The 22,372-nt window shown below is 35.1% G+C and overlaps 1 protein-coding gene across 1 annotated transcript; it reads right to left on the bottom strand.

The window, feature by feature from the left end:
- Nucleotides 1-1,852: 1,852 nt before the first annotated feature.
- LOC107557445 (zinc transporter ZIP4-like) lies at nt 1,853-18,343 on the bottom strand. Its single transcript, XM_016240862.1, has 9 exons — nt 18,043-18,343; nt 13,710-14,021; nt 11,787-11,991; nt 11,546-11,685; nt 8,863-9,034; nt 7,358-7,530; nt 3,961-4,015; nt 3,647-3,799; nt 1,853-1,950 (listed from the first exon to the last, which is right to left on the bottom strand). The coding sequence occupies exons 1-9, from the start codon at nt 18,241-18,243 to the stop codon at nt 1,853-1,855; spliced, it is 1,509 nt and encodes a 502-aa protein (XP_016096348.1). The 5' UTR covers nt 18,244-18,343.
- Nucleotides 18,344-22,372: the final 4,029 nt, after the last annotated feature.

Genomic DNA, 22,372 nt, shown 5'->3' with positions numbered 1-22,372 from the left:
AAGCAGCTAATCAAGCTCTTATACTAGAATCTTCCTGGCAGGTGTTTTGAGGCAAGGTGGAGCTAAATTCTTTAGGACACCGGTCCTCCACGGCCAAGTTTGGGTACCCTTGATGTAAAGACACCCAAATTCCACTTGAGAAGCACTTCTGTGCCACCTTTGCAGTGTAAATGTGAAAAAAATGTAAAAATAAAATTAACTAAATAATTTGTATAAATAAGTAAATAAATTTAAATTTAAATATAGATTAGAATTTGTGGAATGTAAAAAGATCGAAAAAGATCTGAGAATGACCTGTATGTGCACTTACACTATCTGTACACTAGAGAGAAGCATTGTGTTATTCACTATATTATATGATCTCCACATGCATCCAGCGTGTGAATGTCAAACTTTCCTAAACACTCCAATCCAAAGATCACGTTTATAATCCAGATTATAGTTGGTTATGCAGAGTTACTGCAGTCATTTAAAAACCGGCGCATGTCTGAGGCGATTAGATGTTTCATGTGACTGTAGTTTAGTTTGGGCTTTGCTCAGGCCTTAATTAGAACTGCACACATTTCAATAAACCAAATCCAAAACCATCAGATAAATTAGTCCACATACTTTATTGTGCCAAGACTTTGGAAGTAGGCCTGTACTTTACCTGGGCAACATGGACCATGACGTTGTCTACTGTATTCAATCGCCGCAGCTGATCAAGCACGATGGAGATCACTTGTCGCCCAATATAATAGATTGTGTAGTTGTCTATAGCTCTGCATCATGCTTGAAAAATTGGTCTCTATTTGCACTTTGAATATAGAGAGAGCACTTATTGTTCGCACTTAATACGACTAAGAACTGTTGTTTATTTTTATGAGTTTTTATTTCCATGTTCAGTTTGTGAAAAGGAGTTCAGTTAGGAGGTCAAACGTTCTAGATGCTCATAATTCATGTACAGTACTAAGGTCTGAAGAGACTCACATGAAACCATACAGGAGAGAAGCCAGTCAGTTGAGCAAAACCTTTTACAGTGCTTGAGTGTGGTTTTTACTGCATATGATAATTCATACTCAGAAAGTAGAACTGAAATGAAATTTATTACAAGATGATTAAATTAATTTTTCCAGTCATGTATTTGGTCATTAAGAATTTTTAAAAAAATGTGTAAAAATATTGTGTCTTGAGTTAAGTGTCGGTATTAATGATAATCAAACAACAAAAGACTCTTGACAGAATGGCATTTAGCTTTTATAAGAATTTATATAGTGTAAATTGTTCCCTACCATTACATTCACATCTATGAAGCCAATAAATAAATTACTACTAAGAAAGAACACATATTTCTTCATTGGTCTAGTCACTTGATTCTACTCTCAAAATGCACCAGATTTATGCATTTTAATTTAAAATGAACAAAATTTTCACGGTCTCACAAAATCCTGTGGGGACACTGGGAATGTAGAGGAAACACTGTAGGATTGGCTGTCTCAATGTGTGTGTGTATGCCAGTTCACCTTACTATTTGCGTGTGGACCATGTATGGCATTAAATACATTTCTCCAGTAAAGCATAATGATTAAGGGGGCCTCACACAAAGAGCAGCCTAGGGGCCCCTGACCACCTTAAATGATGATGCTTTAAACATGCTTGGCTTAGACGTTTCCAATCTATTAATCCATCACCCGCAGGCGGTCCGGATTCAGTGCTAAGACTTAAGTTTTCATTCCGTCTTTTAAAGACTGATTGAGGTTTGTTTCACTATTTTCAAATTCAACTTTCAAATTATTGCCCAAACTCGGTCCTAGAGGGTCGGTGTCCTGAAGAGTTTGCTCCAACCCCACTTAAACACACCTGAAGCAGCTAATCAAGCTCTTATACTAGAATCTTCCTGGCAGGTGTTTTGAGGCAAGGTGGAGCTAAATTCTTTAGGACACCGGTCCTCCACGGCCAAGTTTGGGTACCCTTGATGTAAAGACACCCAAATTCCACTTGAGAAGCACTTCTGTGCCACCTTTGCAGTGTAAATGTGAAAAAAATGTAAAAATAAAATTAACTAAATAATTTGTATAAATAAGTAAATAAATTTAAATTTAAATATAGATTAGAATTTGTGGAATGTAAAAAGATCGAAAAAGATCTGAGAATGACCTGTATGTGCACTTACACTATCTGTACACTAGAGAGAAGCATTGTGTTATTCACTATATTATATGATCTCCACATGCATCCAGCGTGTGAATGTCAAACTTTCCTAAACACTCCAATCCAAAGATCACGTTTATAATCCAGATTATAGTTGGTTATGCAGAGTTACTGCAGTCATTTAAAAACCGGCGCATGTCTGAGGCGATTAGATGTTTCATGTGACTGTAGTTTAGTTTGGGCTTTGCTCAGGCCTTAATTAGAACTGCACACATTTCAATAAACCAAATCCAAAACCATCAGATAAATTAGTCCACATACTTTATTGTGCCAAGACTTTGGAAGTAGGCCTGTACTTTGGATAGTACAAACTGACAGATAATAAGGATGCAGTTTGAACCGGATATCTATGCATTGCACCCACTTTTTTATTTTTATCCTGTTCTTTTACATCATTTGATTGACACTTCAATTACCTGCTTATGCTTGCGTTTTTCAGAAAATCACTTCTGAAAGACATTAGTGGGTGGGAAAGAATTGATTAATCATGTAAACAAGTCAGAAATAGTCCAATTAATTTTCCCTCTTTATTTCCTGTTGACATGCCTCAGACTAGATGGCCTAAAGCACTTTCACTGGTGCAATGGAATGAGGAAAATGCTGTTGTTTGCTCTCACTATCAGCTTAAACGAATATTTACAGTCGTCGTTCATTCACTACCTGTTGTTTATGAAATTGTTGAAATGGGTGACCTCTTCAGCGATTGACACGAGGTTTATGACGTACGATAAGATTTACATGGTTTGGATGAGGGTGAACTTTGTTCATTCTTACAGAACAGGCTAAAAAAAACAGCTGACATGCAAATATAGCTTAAAAATGGCAATGAATATTTGTTTTTTTGGGGGATAAATTCCCAGCATTTTTCCTTTTGTTTTGCATTGTCATGAAAATAATGTCAAAATTCAAGCAAACAAGCAAACAATGTAATGATTCTAAAATTTCCCAAAATAAAATGTGACCCTGGAGCACAACAGCAGTCTTAAATTGCTGGGGTATATTTGTAGCAATAGCCAAAAATACATGTATGGTAATCAGCATATTAGAATGATTTCTGAAGATCATGTGACACTGAAGACTGGAGCAATGATGCTGAAAATTCAGCTTTGCATCACAGGAATAAATTATATTTGAACATATATTACAATAGAAAACAGTTATTTTAAATTGTAATAATATCTCACAATATTACAGCTTTTAATGTATTTTTTAAAGTTGAATAGAAAAATGCGATTTCATGCTTATTAAAGTGCATGGTAACATTGAACTCTCTCTTTACATGAAGCTCTTCATACTGCAAAGCGTTCCAAATCACTTACTGTATTTCCATTACAGCACTCCCTATACTGTATGTACAGCAGACAGCAAAGCAGCTCACTTTGTGTTGTAGTTTATGTACGTGTCTGTGTGTGAGTATTTGTCTATATTAATGTCAAACCAGCACAAAGACGCTCACCTAACTCATGTGGCAGCTCATGGCAGAGCACAGCCAGAGACGTGGCCAGACCGGACCGCCACGAGATGGAGAACGCTGCACCGATCGCCAGACCGTCCGCAAAGTTATGGATGCCGTCTCCAATGGTGATCATGTAGGGAAGTATACGCTGCTCTGAGGGAGAAGAGAAGACAACTATGAAATTCATGAAGCTTTTACTAGTGGCCTGATGGGATATTAATAACCCAACGGTCATTTGCACTAAACAACTCATTTGACTCTCTTAGATGAGTTTTAGTAATATATCATTAACTCCTAGTTGTGTGTATAATCACCTCTTTTGGGGCCAACAGGTTCCAGGAAGGACTTCTCATTTTTTTCGGCATTCACCTACAAAAAAAAAAAGAAAAAAAAAGAAAAAGAAATAAATAGCAATAATAATATTAAATTAATTAATAAATTAATTAATTCAATATTATTCATAAACTAGTAATACAAGACATCACTTAGAACCAACAAACTCACTAGATAACTACAGATATTCAGAGAATATTTAAGCACATACAATATTATTATTACAAAATTTTATTTAAATAAAGTTTTAACAATTACATATAAAATATAATAAAGTGATAATATTTCCGGTAAATTTCCTAAATTTTCAGAAAGTTTCCAAAAAAGTCCTGTAAAGTTTCCAAAAAATTCTGCAACGTTTCCAGAAATTAACGTGAAATGTTCCTCCTCTGTGCAACCTTAAACAAAATAATAATATTTTAATATTAACAATAATAATAATAATAATAATAATAACAACAACATCACAAATGCAGAAAATATTCAGAAAATATTCAAGCAAATTGTGAATGTAACCTAAATTCAATATTTAAAGAAACGCATATTCTGAGAGCACTTATGTTTTGTTACTAGCTTCAAATGTCCGAACAGGGTTATTATTGTAAACTAGAACAAAAAATGTAAACCATAAAATAATAATGAAAGTTTTTTGATTAATTATTTTAGTTACTATTACAGTTTATATATATATATATATATATATATATATATATATATATATATATATATATATATGTTCTCTCACAGCGCAGGCCGATAGGTTCTAACTAGTGCTATCAAAAGATTAATCGCGATTAATCGCATCCAAAATAAAGGTTTTTGTTTACATACTATATGTATGTGTACTGTGTTTATTTATTATGTATATACAAATACACAAATACAGTATATACAGTATTTTGAAAATATTTACTTGTATATACATTTACATATTTATATTATTATATTTTATATTATATACACATATATTTAATAAATAAACATAGCATATTTTTCTTAAATATATACATGCATGTGTTTGTATTTAAATATACATAATAAATAAACGCAGTAAACATACATATACTATGTAAACTGTTGTATGTTAACATTTTAAACGACTTTACTGTCACTTTGAATCAATCTAATGCATCCTTGCTGAATAAAAGTATTAATTTATTTTAAAACAAATGTTCAAACCCCAAAGTTCGCTGGTAAAGTGTATATACATTCAAAAGAAAAGTTTAGGGTTGTGATTTGTTCCTTTCAGATGCTTATATTTTCTATTTATTAGGCCTGGGCGATAAAACGGTATCGATATTTATCGACGGTACACCTTCTTCAATAACGATATAAAAATGTTCGATATAGCGCACGATATAGGCACCTGCTCTGAGTGAGGCAGACAGCACACACAAACACGAACACATGCTGAATTGGGTGCTGTGCCTGCCTGTGATGAATAAAATATTGAATACAGAATACTGTCAATTGTGAATAAAACAATAAATAATATAAGTTGAATTTAAAATAAACATTTGCATTTGAATGCAAAAATAGTACAATGTTAGGTGTGCGTCAGAGAGCGTCATCAGTGGAGCACGAGATACAGTGATGATGATGAAAGTGACGTTGTTGCATTTGAATGTTTTGTTAGTCTAGCCCCACGAGACGCGCAGTTGCTGCATTATTCATTTTAAAATATTAGAGAAGTATAGTAGCTCAATGCGTATAAAATGTTGAATTGGTTAAAACTGAAACCAAGCCATTCACACTGAATGCAAATTCAGCGCATTTTTTAGACGGACAAATATGACTGCTGCACTCGCGTCTCACCATGCAAAGTTACAACAGTTTAAACTTTTAGAAAACATGTCACGAATTTGTGGATGTTTATTCCTTTTCACTGCGTCTCTTATGTTTTTAAAGGCAATCTGTGTGATGGGCGATTCGGCTCTTTGGATTAAGCAATGCATAAATACATCATGCTGTTCTGTACATAATTGTTTATGCAATTTACGAAATTATATTTGATTTATAGGAGTTAATTTAGACGTAATGCACATTATTTTATAGACAGTTATTTATTTGCGTTGACAATTTAATGCGCAGCATTATTTTGCTCATTGCATTTAATGCTCTGCATTATTTTGCTCATTGTGCCTTCCTGTGGCCTCGGGAAACAAGCCAAAAGTTTCCTTAAAGGGGTCATATGATACGATATCAATTTTTCCTTTCTCTTTGGAGTGTCACAAGCTCTTGGTGCATAAAGAAGATCTGTAAAGTTGCAAAGACTAAAGCCTCAAATCCAAAGAGATATTCTTTATAAAAGTTAAGAGTCAACCACACCTACCTAAAACGTCTCGTTCTAACACGCCCCCACATGTCTACATCACTATGTAGGAAGATTTGCATAACGCCGCCCAAATGTTCACGCAAAAAAAGAAGGCGTAACTTTTATTCTCTCTGTAGTATTGTTGCTGCCGCCGCCATGTCGTGAAGGCGCTGTGTGTTTCGTTGTGAAAGCAAAACTACTTTGTTTGGCCTTCCAAAGGAGGACGATATCCGCTTCGTCGTGCCTGGAGCTGATCCGTGCTGGTCGCTGAGGAAATACATCAACTTCGCAATGTTGATTGCCGGATCGGCTTTCACCGTGGACGAAGCGGAGTCTAGCTCGGGGTCGTCACATGTGGTTGCCGCAGGCATCACAGTATGGTAAGGGACGTAACATTTCCGTCACACGCTTGAGGTATTCGGCCAATCACAACGCTGGATAGCTGGCCAATCAGAGCACACCTTGCTTTTCAGACCGATGAGCTTTGTAAAAATCGACGCGTTTCAGAAAGGCGGGGCATAATGTACAGTATGTGGAAAATAATGTGTTTTTAACCTTAATCCGCATAAACACATTTCATTACACCAAATACACAAAATAATGTTCTTTTTAGCAGCATCATATGACCCCTTTAAGACCTGTTTAATCTGCATATAAAACATTAGAAATTAGATATTAGTTTAATTTTAATTTTGTGTTTGACTGTTAAAACTAAAAAAATTTGTTGTTTGTCTCAATAAATTGGGTTAATTTAAAAATACAGTGGTTAAATTTAAAAATATTTTCTATTGCTCTTTGTTTTAAAAAAGGTTATAAAAAATGTCAATAATTATCGATACCGAACGATATGAAACATTATATCGTTGATACATTTTTTAGCTATATCGCCCAGCCCTACTATTTATACTGTGTTTACACTTTTAACTCAATTTTTTAGCCATTTCATCAGCTGGTTTGTAACAATAACAACTGCTTTGCAGCACAAAATCACCATATTATGATTACAACGAGACGCAGAGAGCCAGCAGTTGTGTGTATTGTGTTGAATGCGGGCGTTTGCTCACCGCGGGCAGCAGATGCAGCAGAGCGTCGCCCGTCAGAGATCCCACAGCCAGACTGATGCAGAACTGGATGCAGAGCTCGAACACTTGTGTGCACGCGGAGAACAGCAGCACCACGATCCCAAACATGGCCATCAGACAGATGATGAGGTTGGCCAGCGTGGCGTATCCATATCCTGCACACAAAGAGCTCATTCAGTGACTGAACACACACAACAACACATCCTTCCAGCCGGATGAAGGACAGCATTGTGCTTGAGTTACTCTCTTCTCCTCAAGGACTCATTCACACTGAGCTTCAGAAACAGTTACGGGTAATCCAAGCAGAATCAGGTTTGTTACGAGAAAATGGTTTACGAGTTTGAATGTGTTTTTTTTTCTTTTTTCTTTTGTGCAAACAATAAAAATACACATTGCCTTTTTAAATATAATATATATTTACAAATAAACACAATTCACTCAAAAAAGTCACTTTTATTTATTTATTTTTTGTACTTTTTTAGCAGTATTTTAGCAATAAAATCAGTATTTTTCTTTCATTGAGATTAAATTACGTGAAATCATATAATGTGTATATGGGTGAATTTCTAAATGAAATATGTCTGTCATTTAAAACAAACAAACAAAAAGATATGCATCTTGTGTAAAAAATAACTATATTTTAAGAGCGGATTTTAAGAGTTTTTAAACTTTGTTCATTAAAAAAAGGACATTTCCCCGCACTTCACTGCCATAATACAGCAATGAAAATCATCCGTTCATTACTTGAAATAAAATAAACATTAAATGAAATAATGATGAATAAATAAATGCAATAATAAATCATATTTAAAAAAAATTCTCCAAACTTTCATTTTCTCATTTTCATTTAGTTAACTTGATGTGCTAAAATAGCTACAACTGAAATAAAATGAATAAAAACTATAAAAGCATATTAAAAAACATAAGAAATAACAAATATATATATAAAAAAAAAATTTTTTTTTTATAAAACTACAATAATATCTCAAACAACAAACTGATGCATACTATTTTTTTAATAAAATATTATTAATAAAATTATTAAACAATTTCATTCTCAATAATATTTGTATTATTAACATTATTAATATTTTCTGTATTTTAAAGTGCCTGTATATATGTAAATATCAAATAAAACAATGTCATATCGGAAAAAAACTTTAAAATAAGTCTGATTGTCTTTAAGCAGAAGATAATTGTTTTCTTTAGATTTTTTGGGTGAGATGTAATATTTTTCATGAGATTCATCCAATCATGTTTATTAGCCATGTTTCATGGACAAGCCAATTTGCAATTTGAAAGCTTTGATTTTACAATTATATATTATTATGGTGGTTATAAATGTTTTTTTAAAGAAGAAAGTTAACATTATATCAGCTCAGTTATATATCATATCACTTAATCATATAATGATATGATATAATAATATAATTGATTATATGTCATATCAGTGAAATATATTTACAGCGTATGAACAGGTGACTCACTCTCGGCAGTGCTGAGTGAATCCGGGCTGACGGGTGCGGGACTGATCTCAGAACAGCCTCCGCTGAGGATCTGCTGAATCAGAGCAGGGCTGATCTGTGTGAACTGATCTCTGCTCAGTGATGAAGAGTTCAGCCGGTGAATCCTCAACAGGTCTCCAGCGCTGAAACAGGCCTGCGAGCGCAAACAGAATCCACACTGAGACATGCAAATGCACGAATGCATAAAACATATTTCCACATTAATATTTCATTTCACACCACAGCGGCGCCGCTGCTCTGATAATCACACGTGAAACACTTGCATTTACTCTTTGCTGAATTATTAATTCCACGCATGTCAGACGACAGGTCTTATTTAGACGCCGTGTGAGCTTAGAGAAATTGGAAATATTCATCATGATTAAAAACGAGCTGGACGTTCGTCAGCACATGCACTCTTAATTTGGCTGTGATTATGACTGGGGACAGATGAAACGCGTATGTCACAAGATCCATCAAGAGAAAGAAACATTAGCGGCCGCTGACACTTCATGTTACAGGCCCCGTAATCATTTCTCACGCAGCCACATGATTGCTCTCTTCGTCAAGTGCCACGGTTAAATGATTGGATTTCTGTGGCTTGCAAAGATTTCCCATGATGCCCCATAAAACTATAGAATGTACAGGGAAAAAGACATGTTTTTATGTTGCTGTATGGTTTAGCGAAGCACAGAATCAGGAATTAAAATTTGAATAATAGAAAGCGAAATGCAATTCAAAGAAATTCAACACAGGTCATGCATTCAGCGAAATAAAGTATCCAAAACCCTTGTCCATAAAATCAAAGTTCATTTATAGCTATAACAGTCCCTTTAATGAACAATGGTGTGAGATCAGTTATGTGTCCAGATGTGCTACTTAAAGGTTTGTTCAAATTAATGCATGATTGATTACCACAACTTGTGAGTTGATGTAAAGTTAATCATTTAATAATGCAAAAAGTAACGATACAGTAAAATAAAGATTTACTCAAAATTATATACATATTAAATTTTATTTATTTATTTTATATTTTATTACAAAATATTTTATTTGTTAACTTGCATTTCATGGGACCACCACCACTAATAATAATAATAATACGTTTTTTTCTGTATTTTGAAATGTGCTTAATTATTACATGATCTATTACCGCAAGATTTCCCAAACTAGGGTTTGAGAGTTGATGAAAAATGATTCATTTAAACTGCAAAAAGTAATATATAAAATAAAACAATAATTTTGGAAAAAAAACTATTAAAATAAAAACTCACTAAAATTATTTAAATAGAAATATTTTATTTGGTTGTATGTTAACATTTTAAACGACTTTACTGTCACTTTGAATCAATCTAATGCATCCTTGCTGAATAAAAGTATTAATTTATTTTAAAACAAATGTTCAAACCCCAAAGTTCGCTGGTAAAGTGTATATACATTCAAAAGAAAAGTTGAGGGTTGTGATTTGTTCCTTTCAGATGCTTATATTTTCTATTTATTAGGCCTGGGCGATAAAACGGTATCGATATTTATCGACGGTACACCTTCTTCAATAACGATATAAAAATGTTCGATATAGCGCACGATATAGGCACCTGCTCTGAGTGAGGCAGACAGCACACACAAACACGAACACATGCTGAATTGGGTGCTGTGCCTGCCTGTGATGAATAAAATATTGAATACAGAATACTGTCAATTGTGAATAAAACAATAAATAATATAAGTTGAATTTAAAATAAACATTTGCATTTGAATGCAAAAATAGTACAATGTTAGGTGTGCGTCAGGGAGCGTCATCAGTGGAGCACGAGATACAGTGATGATGATGAAAGTGACGTTGTTGCATTTGAATGTTTTGTTAGTCTAGCCCCACGAGACGCGCAGTTGCTGCATTATTCATTTTAAAATATTAGAGAAGTATAGTAGCTCAATGCGTATAAAATGTTGAATTGGTTAAAACTGAAACCAAGCCATTCACACTGAATGCAAATTCAGCGCATTTTTTAGACGGACAAATATGACTGCTGCACTCGCGTCTCACCATGCAAAGTTACAACAGTTTAAACTTTTAGAAAACATGTCACGAATTTGTGGATGTTTATTCCTTTTCACTGCGTCTCTTATGTTTTTAAAGGCAATCTGTGTGATGGGCGATTCGGCTCTTTGGATTAAGCAATGCATAAATACATCATGCTGTTCTGTACATAATTGTTTATGCAATTTACGAAATTATATTTGATTTATAGGAGTTAATTTAGACGTAATGCACATTATTTTATAGACAGTTATTTATTTGCGTTGACAATTTAATGCGCAGCATTATTTTGCTCATTGCATTTAATGCTCTGCATTATTTTGCTCATTGTGCCTTCCTGTGGCCTCTATATATATATATATATATATATATATATATATATATCTACATACACATTTTTTAAAAAGTGTATATATTTTAGATTTTTCTTACCTGTGTTTCATGATGTGACCATTAACTGACATCAGAGAAATGTTAACATATGAATGTGTTGTTAAATGATTAATTATTCTACGTTAAATTATTAAATCTTTAAATATATTAACTTAAAATTTCAGAGGACTTGAAGAAATTCTTGTAGGTCAAAGCGGTTCAGCTGACAAAAATGTTTGGAAATCCCAGGATTACCGTGTCCCAGCTGTTGTTGGTCTGATGGGCATCCAGATGCCTCTGCCTGTGGGTCTCTGTGCTGTGCTCGTCAGCATCATGGTCATCATGTACATGTTCCTCTCCACCCAGGTTTAAAGCCTTTAGAAGCCCCTCAAAATCTGAGGAGAATAATATTATCAAAAACCAAACATGATCACAACAGTTCCATAGATTATACCATGTATTATACTGATGCAGAATTATTGTAGGACTATCATACCATGAAGCGTGAGATTATCAGAGCCGTAATGGCTGAAGATGTAATCCAGGAAGTACTGCTGCTCAGGAAGGTGGTGTGCTTTCATGCAGTCTCCACGCAGAGCGTGATAGAGGACGTTTCCCATCACGGCATCCAGCTCTGTGTGCGTGTGATCACCGTGCTGATAGCTGCTCTCTTCCAGGATGTCCTTCAGAGTGAGACAGGGCTAAAAACAGACAAACACAAGACAGATGTGGCCATCAGCGTCAAATGTCTATCATTTGTCAGTTTGCATTGCGTCTTGAGAGGCTTGCTGTCATTCTCAATGACAAAAGTCAAGTAGCCATTAGCCTTTGCATGCTTTGCTTTACAGATAACCATGAGCATTCACTAAACAACATAGACATAACTAACCTTCCTGTTGTGTTCAAAAACTGGGTACAACTTTTGTATTTAGGGTCAAATTGACCCACGTTGGTTTAGTATGCAATTTGCCTAGATTTTTTTTTAAGTATTAAACTTCATATGTTCTCATGTATTTTATATCTTAGTCTTTGATAAGCTACAAAAAAAGCTTTTCTGTTTCTGTTTTTTAGTGCTTTTCAAAGTGTTGATATCACTGATATCATTACTAAAGGGAAACCTTTTCATTACTTGAAATAAAATAAAATAATAATAAAAAAATAGTTATTTGCCAAAAAGGCAACATTTCAAATTTTCATTTACTCCAACTTGAAGTAATAAAATCACTAAAACTGAAATAAAAATTAATAATATATAAACTAATAAAAATGACTAAACATTACATATTTTTATGTTCAAATTTAGCTGCAAAACATTTACAGATTTTTTTGTACTGTTAAACTCAACTAGATGATGAAACAAATATATATAAAGTAATAAAATAATGAATATAAAAATAATGAAATAAAAAGTAATAATATATATACTAATAATAATATATATGACCTAAACACACAGCAAAATGACTAAATATTACATATTTTATGTTCAAAATTATCTGCAAAAGTTACAGATTTTTTTTGTATACTGTTGAACTCAACTAGAGGATGAAACAGTGAATTTCCCTTGGATGATTCAGAAAACAAGTCTCAGTTTCGAGTAAACTTTGAGTCTTAAATTACAGAAGTTCTCATGTATTTCATATTTTAGTCTTTGACAAGCTACAAAAAAAGGTTTTCAGTTTTTTAGTGTCTTTAGTGTTCTTTCAAAGTGTTCATATCATTAAAGCTAAAGCATTAAAAAATTAGTTAAAATAAAAAAAGAAAATATAAAAGCTACAATAATGGTTTTCTGTTTTTAGTGTCTTTCAAAAATGTTGATATAATTAACTAAAACTAAAACAATTTTAAAAAATCAGTTACTTGAAATAAAAGAAAAAAAGAATCAAATCTAAACAAATCAGTCAGTTGCCAATAAAGTCAACATTTTGAATTTTCATTTAGTTTAAGAACTAAAATAGCTAAAACTATATATAAATATAGTTAAATACATCACATATTTTTATGTTTCAAATTAGCTGCACAGATACAAAACTGACAGATCTTCAGGGTTTCAAAACTGAAACAGTGAATTTTTCTTGGATGATTCAGAAGACGAGTCTCGGTTACGAGTAAACTTTGAGTCTCACATTTCATATCGGTTCTCATGTATTTCACCTTTCAGTTTTTGACAAGCTACAATAAAGGTTTTCAGTTTTTTGTGTCTTTAGTGTTTTTCAAAGTGTTGAATCTTGTGTTGAAACTACATATACACATTTGTGACCTTAAATGAGGAAAAAAGTCATCAAATTTCAAGAAGAAATAAATAGTTGAACAGCATTTCAAGCAGTTTGTAAATCAGGTGTGGGTCTAATTATCCCCAACACTAGGAGAAGGATAACAAAATAAAATTTCATCCTGAAAACTAGTTATTGGTGCTGACCTCATGTGTGTCAGGCTGATAGTATTTCTCCATCTCGAGAAACATCTTCTCCAAACCCTCAAATTCACTGATGTCTCCATGAGGAGGATGATCGGTGGTGCTATTGTGGTCGTGGTCGTGGCCATAGATCGTTTCGATGAAGTGATGGGTCTCTTCGCCCCAGCGGCCCTCCTGTATGGCCCCGCAGGTCTCCAGCGGAGCGCTGAGGAACAAGCAGCATGCAGGAGCCACGGTGAAGAAATCCTCCATCTGAAGCCCCTGAGAGCTGCTGTAGTTACTCAACAGCTGCGAGAGATGATCCACTGAAAGACACTACATGCAGAAGAGAGAAAGGCCGAGCGGTCCGTGGTGAAATAATGACGGAATCTGAGATGAAAGACTATTGTTTTTAAAGCAACTGTTTTGTATTTACATCAAGAAAATACAGACAAAACCATAATTTTTTCATGTACTGGTCAATGTCAGGCTATTTTGCTATTTCAGACTAGTGAAAAGAAATGGTCCAAAATACACAATTAAGTGTTTATTACAGTTTATCCATTTGCATCTGTACACTGTAAAAAAAATTCCGTAAAATTTACGGTAAAAAAACGGTAGCTGTAGTTGCCGGAATTTTACCGTAAAAAATACGGTAGCAACATTTTAGGTTTTAATGTTAATATACCAACCTATTGAAGTACGGAAATCTGTTTTGTAACTTTGTAATACACTGATAACCACCAAATGCAGGTGGTGATGAGAAAGTCACATGATGAACCAAAGCCCATCACAAGCAGCTTTTAGATAATAACATATATAGAAGGTGCACAGTGTCATTCACACAGACACTAAACACCATCATGGTGACACACATCAAACTGAAAAAATGCAATAAAATTAGATGTAACACACAACCCTAATATACAAAACTGATAAGAAAAACTAAGAAGAAACCGTTATTTCAGCAAAAAAAACATAACATTTGAAATGTAATGCAGGGAATTCTGGGAATGTCAATTTACGGTCATTCACTGTAATTTATACGGTCTTTTTCACTTCCAAAAACAGTATACTACCGTAAAATTACATGTAATGTCCAATACAGTTTTTCACCGTATATAGTAGGGGAATTTACCATTAACCATTTAACAGGTTTTTACTGTAGCATTTTTACAGTCATCAAACTGAAAAAATGCAATAAAATTAGATGTAACACACAACCCTAATATACAAAACTGATAAGAAAAACTAAGAAGAAACCATTATTTCAGCAAAAAAAACATAAAATTTGAAATGTAATGCAGGGAATTCTGGGAATGTCAATTTACGGTCATTCACTGTAATTTATACGGTCTTTTTCACTTCCAAAAACAGTATACTACCGTAAAATTACATGTAATGTCCAATACAGTTTTTCACCATATATAGTAGGGGAATTTATGAGAAGGGTATAGCTGCAGACCGGAGATCTCCAAAACGGGGTGGGAGCTCCAAAATAGGGCGTGCCTTCCTCTCATTGACAGACAGGCACATGACACGCATACGCAATTTTTTCCCCCAATCCACTTCAGTGCAAACTCCGCCCCACAGCTGATTCTAAAGATTTCATTGGTTGTGTCAATTAAAGTGTTGATTTCCTACATTATGCTACAAAAAATGCTAACCCCTAAACCTACCCCACACCTGACCCTAACCTTAACCAGTGAAATTGACTGCAAGGCGGGATTGGCGCTGAATAGCTGGTAAAGAAAGATGCAGTTCAGGAGATAAACAGTTAAAAGATTATGAGATTGTTTCGTAACTCCCCAACCGGACCTCACCTGACAATGGCACCTTTTTAGTTACACCCAGCATCACTACCCCCTCCTCCCCTGCGCATTTCGAGCCCCGGGACGCCCCCGTTGCTTAAAACAAAGCGATAGAGTAAAATATTTGTGCTGCTCCAGTCCAAACACCACTGGCCACGAGCTTTGGGCTCTGCTCTCACAGAGAATATTTATTTATATAGCACATTTTATTTGAGATCAACTAGAAAAAATGTTTAACTTATAAAGTTTTATTTTGAAATGTAAGTCAATAACAATCGGCTGAAGCCACAGCCAATGGTGAAAGTCTTTGCTCGAGGAGACCCCGCCCCATTTTGGAGGTTCTGCCCACTTTTGGAGTTCACGCCGCATTTTGGAGATCTCCGGTCTGCAGTTATACCTACTTGGAATTTATCGTTAACCATTTAACAGGGTTTTATTGTAGCATTTTTACAGTCTTTTACCGTTAAATTCATGGTCATTTTTTACAGTGATTACAATACATATTTTTAAAGGCCGTACGTTTTCACTTATTTTCCAGAAATCTCCACTTCAGTATCACTTAAAATGTAAAAAAATACATATATTTTTCAAAGTAAAAAAAAAAAGGAATGTTTCATAAGAAACTTTTTAAATCTATATTCTATCCATATTCTGAAGGTTTTACAGAGGGGTTTGTTCATATATAATTCGCCTGAGATATATATATATACAGTGGGTACGGAAAGTATTCAGACCCCCTTAAAATTTTCACTCTTTGTTATATTGCAGCCATTTGCTAAAATCATTTAAGTAAATTTTTTTTTCCTCATTAATGTACACACAGCACCCCATATTGACAGAAAAACACAGAATTGTTGACATTTTTGCAGATTTATTAAAAAAGAAAAACTGAAATATCACATGGTCCTAAGTATTCAGACCCTTTGCTGTGACACTCATATATTTAACTCAGGTGCTGTCCATTTCTTCTGATCATCCTTGAGATGGTTCTACACCTTCATTTGAGTCCAGCTGTGTTTGATTATACAGATTGGACTTGATTAGGAAAGCCACACACCTGTCTATATAAGACCTTACAGCTCACAGTGCATGTCAGAGCAATTGAGAATCATGAGGTCAAAGGAACTGCCTGAAGAGCTCAGAGACAGAATGGTGGCAAGGCACAGGTCTGGCCAAGGTTACAAAAAAAATTCTGCTGCACTTAAGGTTCCTAAGAGCACAGTGGCCTCCATAATCCTTAAATGGAAGACGTTTGGGACGACCAGAACCCTTCCTAGAGCTGGCCATCCGGCCAAACTGAGCTATCGGGGGAGAAGAGCCTTGGATCACTGTGGCTGAGCTCCAGAGATGCAGTCGGGAGATGGGAGAAAGTTGTAGAAAGTCAACCATCACTGCAGCCCTCCACCAGTCGGGGCTTTATGGCAGAGTGGCCCGACGGAAGCCTCTCCTCAGTGCAAGACACATGAAAAAACACCTGAAGGACTCCAAGATGGTGAGAAATAAGATTATCTGGTCTGATGAGACCAAGATAGAACTTTTTGGCCTTAATTCTAAGCGGCATGTGTGGAGAAAACCAGGCACTGCTCATCACCTGTCCAATACAGTCCCAACAGTGAAGCATGGTGGTGGCAGCATCATGCTGTGGGGGTGTTTTTCAGCTGCAGGGACAGGACGACTGGTTGCCATAATGTTTGTAATATGATGAAACAAAATGTTCTAAAAACATTTAAAAAATATATTTTTTTTTCTTCCCGAAATGTTTATTTTTTTACGTTCATCTAATGTTTTTTAAATGCTACTACTTATTTTAGAACATCCAGAGAACATTCAAAAGTAACTTTCCATGTTTGTAAAAAATGAAATGGAGTGTTACCTTAACGTTTGTGTAACCAACAACAACAACAACAACACGTGTTTAAAACATGTTAAAACGTTTTACTTTTTTTATTTTTTTAATTACGGACGTTTTGAACGGTTAGAGAGCATTCGAAAATAATGTTTTCATAATCTAGTGGTTAAAGAAACATTCCTAGGACTTAATTTTGATATCTGTGAAATACAGATAAATGCCACAGGTCCGCCTTGTGACAACATGCCCCAATGCCTGCTAAATGCAGAATGGACTGAATCTTTTATACTGGAAAAAATAATTTGCCCCACCACAGGACTACTTAAAATGAAGGTCGAAAGGAGATTAAAGGTGATTAAAATTACGCAAAGACATCGTGACCGGTTACAAAACGCATCGTTTCAACAATTAATCAGTTCAGCACAAGTAACGAAGTTCATGAACGTTTTGCATGTCAACTGCTTATATAAAAGAAGCACTTTGACGGCACCGATTTTTTATTTCTCTTCTTATGCGTGATTTTTTTCTCTCCAACCGTCCTTAACTTATATTTGTAGCCTATATAAGACAGTTTACTTGTATATCATTATGTTTTAAGACACAATACGCGCCAATTCTTCAGTCAGAGTCTCTCAGTTGTAGCGCACGAGCCTTCGCTGGACCTCGACCTCTCCAAAAGCCCGCAAATATATCCTACCTTTCCACACGACACACCGGAGCACTGCACACGGTTCTCCAGCCGTTCAAACACCGAGAGAAGCGCATCTTCTGTGAGGAACTCTTCACCTGGAGCCACCAAATCCACAACTCTCGCGTAAATGTCCTTTTTGTCGCCACGCGCGCCGATAAACGCGCACTGGCAGACGAAACACAGAACTAGAACACCTCTAGCCTCCATAACCGCTGTGTTTTATCCCGTTTTTCGGTATTCAGAGGGGTTTTCAGGTGAGATAGGTCCGATAGACTGCATGCAGACACACAGCAGCTTTAAAGAGCCTCACACTGGTGATACCTGCTCAGGTAGAAGCTCTTCTTGCCCTCTGATTGGTCACTTCTCCACCTGCACTCAAATACGTCTCATAAAGGAGGGAAGCCTCTTCCGTTCACCTGCACTGAGGGGTCCGGACAGGGGCTGCCAGCTCTGGAGATCACATTTCAGGACTTTTCAACACTTGCCCTCTAGAAATAATGCCAAACATGTGATATTTAACACACAAAAAATGACAAAAAAGAGCTGCAGCCTATTGAAATGCTGCACACCAATACATCTCCTCTCAGAATGGGCCTAATTTCAGGTCTGAGTGAAGCGTTCACTGAATGGAGGAGCTCAAATAGGCACGATTGAGACACAATTCAACTACTGGTATTAAATATTACATTTTGGCTTTCAGAAAAAGTTTGCATACATATAAGGCTGGATGGTAACATAGTATAACACAGAGCTGTTTGTACATCAAGATACAAATCAAGACCAAAAAAATGATTCGTTTTAAATGATTAGTGCCATATTTGTTGTGGTTATTTTACACAATACAGATTCCTATTGTGACAACTTGCCCCAGACAGTGACAATATGCCCTCCACAGATGAATTGTACTGTATGCACTTTACTGGGCAACAATTCTGGTAATATCCAGAAAATCTTTAAAGTATTTAAGGTTTGTTTCTACACAGAAATTGGCTTTAAAATCTGTCTGGATAAGCAGCATTTGTAGTCATAAAAAGCTGATAAATACGAACCTGTGACCTCACATTCTATATTAATGCAACAAGTTATGTTTCTGGGCAACAGTAAACAAACACAATTATGATGAACTGTAATGCTGAGAAAAATATTTATTCTGATTATTGTTATTATATAGCTATTGCATCACTGTGCAATTTTTGCAAACTGTGGTTTTAAGAAGGTATAAAGTACAACAGTGATATTATAGATTTAACCGCACTGACACTATTCAATGAGAAAAAAATTCGAATTGAATTCTAACTTTGTAACATCAACACTGTTACTGAATTGAATCAACATTCAACTGAATTGAGCTGAATTTTAAATCTGTAGGGCTGATTTACAGCTGAATTTTTTATATGATAAATTTGACAAAATGAAAACTGATATTTTCCTTTTTAGCTTTGAAGCTGCTTTGAAACAATTTGTATTGTACAAAGCACTGTAGAAATAAATGTGACTTGGCTTCAACATGGTAAAATCACTGTAATGCACAGACTCTTGTGCTTTATTGCATTATTTGTTGCAATTAAACTTTTTCCTGTACACTCTCAGAAAATGTACAAAAGGGGCAATACCTTTATATCTTTGTAAGCGATTTGCCCCTAAATGTGCATAATAGTACCTAAAGTGTACATTTTAGTACCTTTTAAAAGGTTACCAACCCAGAACTGAATTCAACTTGCGTAATTAAACATGCAACATAATGACAAACAAAACATTTAACCCAACCGCTGGGTCAAAACAGCCCAATTGCTGGGTTTGTTCCTATTTTACCCAGCACTGGCTTGTATTTAACCCAGCATATTTTAGAGTGTATAGTCAATATACTGCTTAAAGCATTTATTTTACGATTTACATATAAATATTTGAACAGTACTCTAAGGATACAGTATATATGGTTATTGCACAATATGCCATAAGCTGTACAAAAGTAATCCATAGCAAAACGTCTGTTTCTTTTGTGAACTTTGCCGTTTTATTCTGATCTGGGTTCAGATCCACCTGCCCAAAAACCTGATCCTAGCCTTCATGGGAATAACCATGAAAAGAAAATCTCAGATCTACATGACAGTCTCAATCGGAGCAGCTTTCAGAGTTTGAGGTGTTAGGAGGACAAGTGAGGATGAGGCCTGTTTATGCAGCAAACATGGAGTGTCTGAAGATCTGAGCGGGGCGGATATGTCGAAAGGAAGTGAAAAGTCACCAGCCAATCAAAGGGGATGTCGTTTGCACATCACTGAATGGAATGAGGTCAGTTAAGCAGCTGAGAGCTTTATGACATGTACCTAATAAAGATGAGGAAGAGGAGGATGAGCTGAGCTTTGATCTCAACAAAGTGAGCGACTCAAAAAAACTCCATGTTCTTCATGCCAGAGCTTGCTCTTTGAGGAGACTTAATGGAGTTATTTTAGTATCAGCGTGGTCTCTGTTGTTTTAAAATTCTAAGAACATCAGAGAATTCTTCTAAAATTCTAAAATGTTGTAATATTCAGAAATATATCTGTCATGCAGTAAGAGTATCACTCTAAAAATAATTTTTTGTAGTTGCAAAAAACAGATTACTGGAATTAATGTTTCAAGAAAATACTGAAACCTTCTACTTCAAAATGTCATGTTTTATTCACTGTTACATGCAGTTTCTTTGTAATAATTAGTGAATTTTACTAGCAATGAAAATCATTTCAAAGTAAACCCTACACCATTTTTCCCCCCAATGTAGAGATATAAAATTCATCAAATGAATTCGGCGTTGGGAGAACTTGATGAGAAATATTTGAGTTCATATTGAGATTTCTAATACTGTTAAAATCTCTTGTAAAACTCCAGAAGAGACACATGTGAGTCTAGGAGAAACAAGAGAGCTATTAAAGAGATCTCATTTGTGATTTGTGTGTCACACCTGTGTGATGTACCTGTTGATGCTTCAGGATCTTCAGGTGGGCTGTGTGAAGCTTTATGGTCTAGTCTTATTTACCCTGAAAAGAAAAAATGCACTAGCATCTTACGATCTTAATCTTTATGTGAAGCTCAGAAAATACTAGAGGAGTGTCTTTAACAATTAATATCACAGCTGTCATACAATCATGTTTGATTTGACAGATTTGGCCAGAGGAGGGCGACCTTGTCCCTTCTAATGCAGGAACTAAACAGCTGAAGTTCATCTGAGAGGGATCTGCAAAGACAATTTTGGAGACTGTAAAGAGAATTTAGTATGAGTAGATAACACATTTTACTTTTTGCTCACGGCTAGTGTATCCTTTCTGAACAGCAGGGGTTGTCAACATTATTACATTACTCTACACTAGTTTCCTTGTCTCTCAATTAACACACTTACCTTTACATCATCGTCAGTGCAGCACTTTACTGTGTGAAAATGAACAGATTTTCATTTTTAAATGATAGTTTTTTTTTGCTTGTCAGAATCATGCCAAAATGAAATAAGATGTGATTTCTTTCAATTGTACATTTCAAAGGTGAAATGTGTACTTCCTGCACCATTAGAATCAACAAATATTTTAAGTGATTTTTAAGTGAAGTGACATGTGGCCAAGTATGGTGACCCATACTTGGAATTAGTGCTCTGCATTTAACCCATCCAAAGTGCACACACACAGCAGTGAACACACACACACCGTGAACACACACCCGGGCTGCGGCGCCCGGGGAGCAGTTGGGGGTTCGGTGCCTTGCTCAAGGGCACCTCAGTCTTCCCTGAACCCACGATTCCCCCATGTGTCAAGAAATTCACACATGCATTTTCTTTTTGCATGCATTTGTTTTTTATTTTTCATGGATGCATTCATTTTTGCATGCATGAATGAATTTGTAAATAGTATATCCTTTTGCATGTAAAAAAATTCAAATAAATATTAACGAGTGATTCACATTTAAAGTTACTGAACAAATATACCTTTCTCCTATATATGCATATATACTTAAGCCTAAAATGAACCAATTCATGGATGCAATAATTTGTAAAAGTTTATTTGCATGTAAAAAGACTTTTTAATGAGTGATTCAACTTTAAAGTTATAAAACAAGAACACGTTCTCTGATACATGCATATAAACTTTAGCCTAAAATAAACCAGCATAAACTTATTTATATAAATGCATTAATGTCTACATGCATGATTTTTTTCAAGAAACAGATTTTTAATTTTGCATGTAAAAAGACTATTTAATGGGTGATTCACTTAAGTACTAGAACAAATACACTTTTTCTGATACATGCATGTAAACTTTAGTCCAAAACCTTGTCTCTCAATTAACACACTTACCTTTACATCATCGTCAGT

The sequence above is a fragment of the Sinocyclocheilus grahami genome, unplaced genomic scaffold (genome assembly GCF_001515645.1).
Source record: "Sinocyclocheilus grahami isolate Dianchi unplaced genomic scaffold, SAMN03320097.WGS_v1.1 scaffold603.1, whole genome shotgun sequence".
Lineage (NCBI taxonomy): Eukaryota > Metazoa > Chordata > Actinopteri > Cypriniformes > Cyprinidae > Sinocyclocheilus > Sinocyclocheilus grahami.
This window is presented reverse-complemented; position numbering and strand designations above follow the sequence as displayed.

Coding starts and splice junctions, on each gene's coding strand:
- LOC107557445 (XM_016240862.1), bottom strand. CDS start 18,243: ATGGAGGCTAGAGGTGTTCTAGTTCTGTGTTTCGTCTGCCAGTGCGCG. Junction 11,992..13,709: donor ATCAGCCTGACACACATGAG/GTCAGCACCAAT, acceptor GTCTGTTTTTAG/CCCTGTCTCACTCTGAAGGA. Junction 1,951..3,646: donor TGAGCTGCCACATGAGTTAG/GTGAGCGTCTTT, acceptor CTTTACATCAAG/GGTACCCAAACTTGGCCGTG.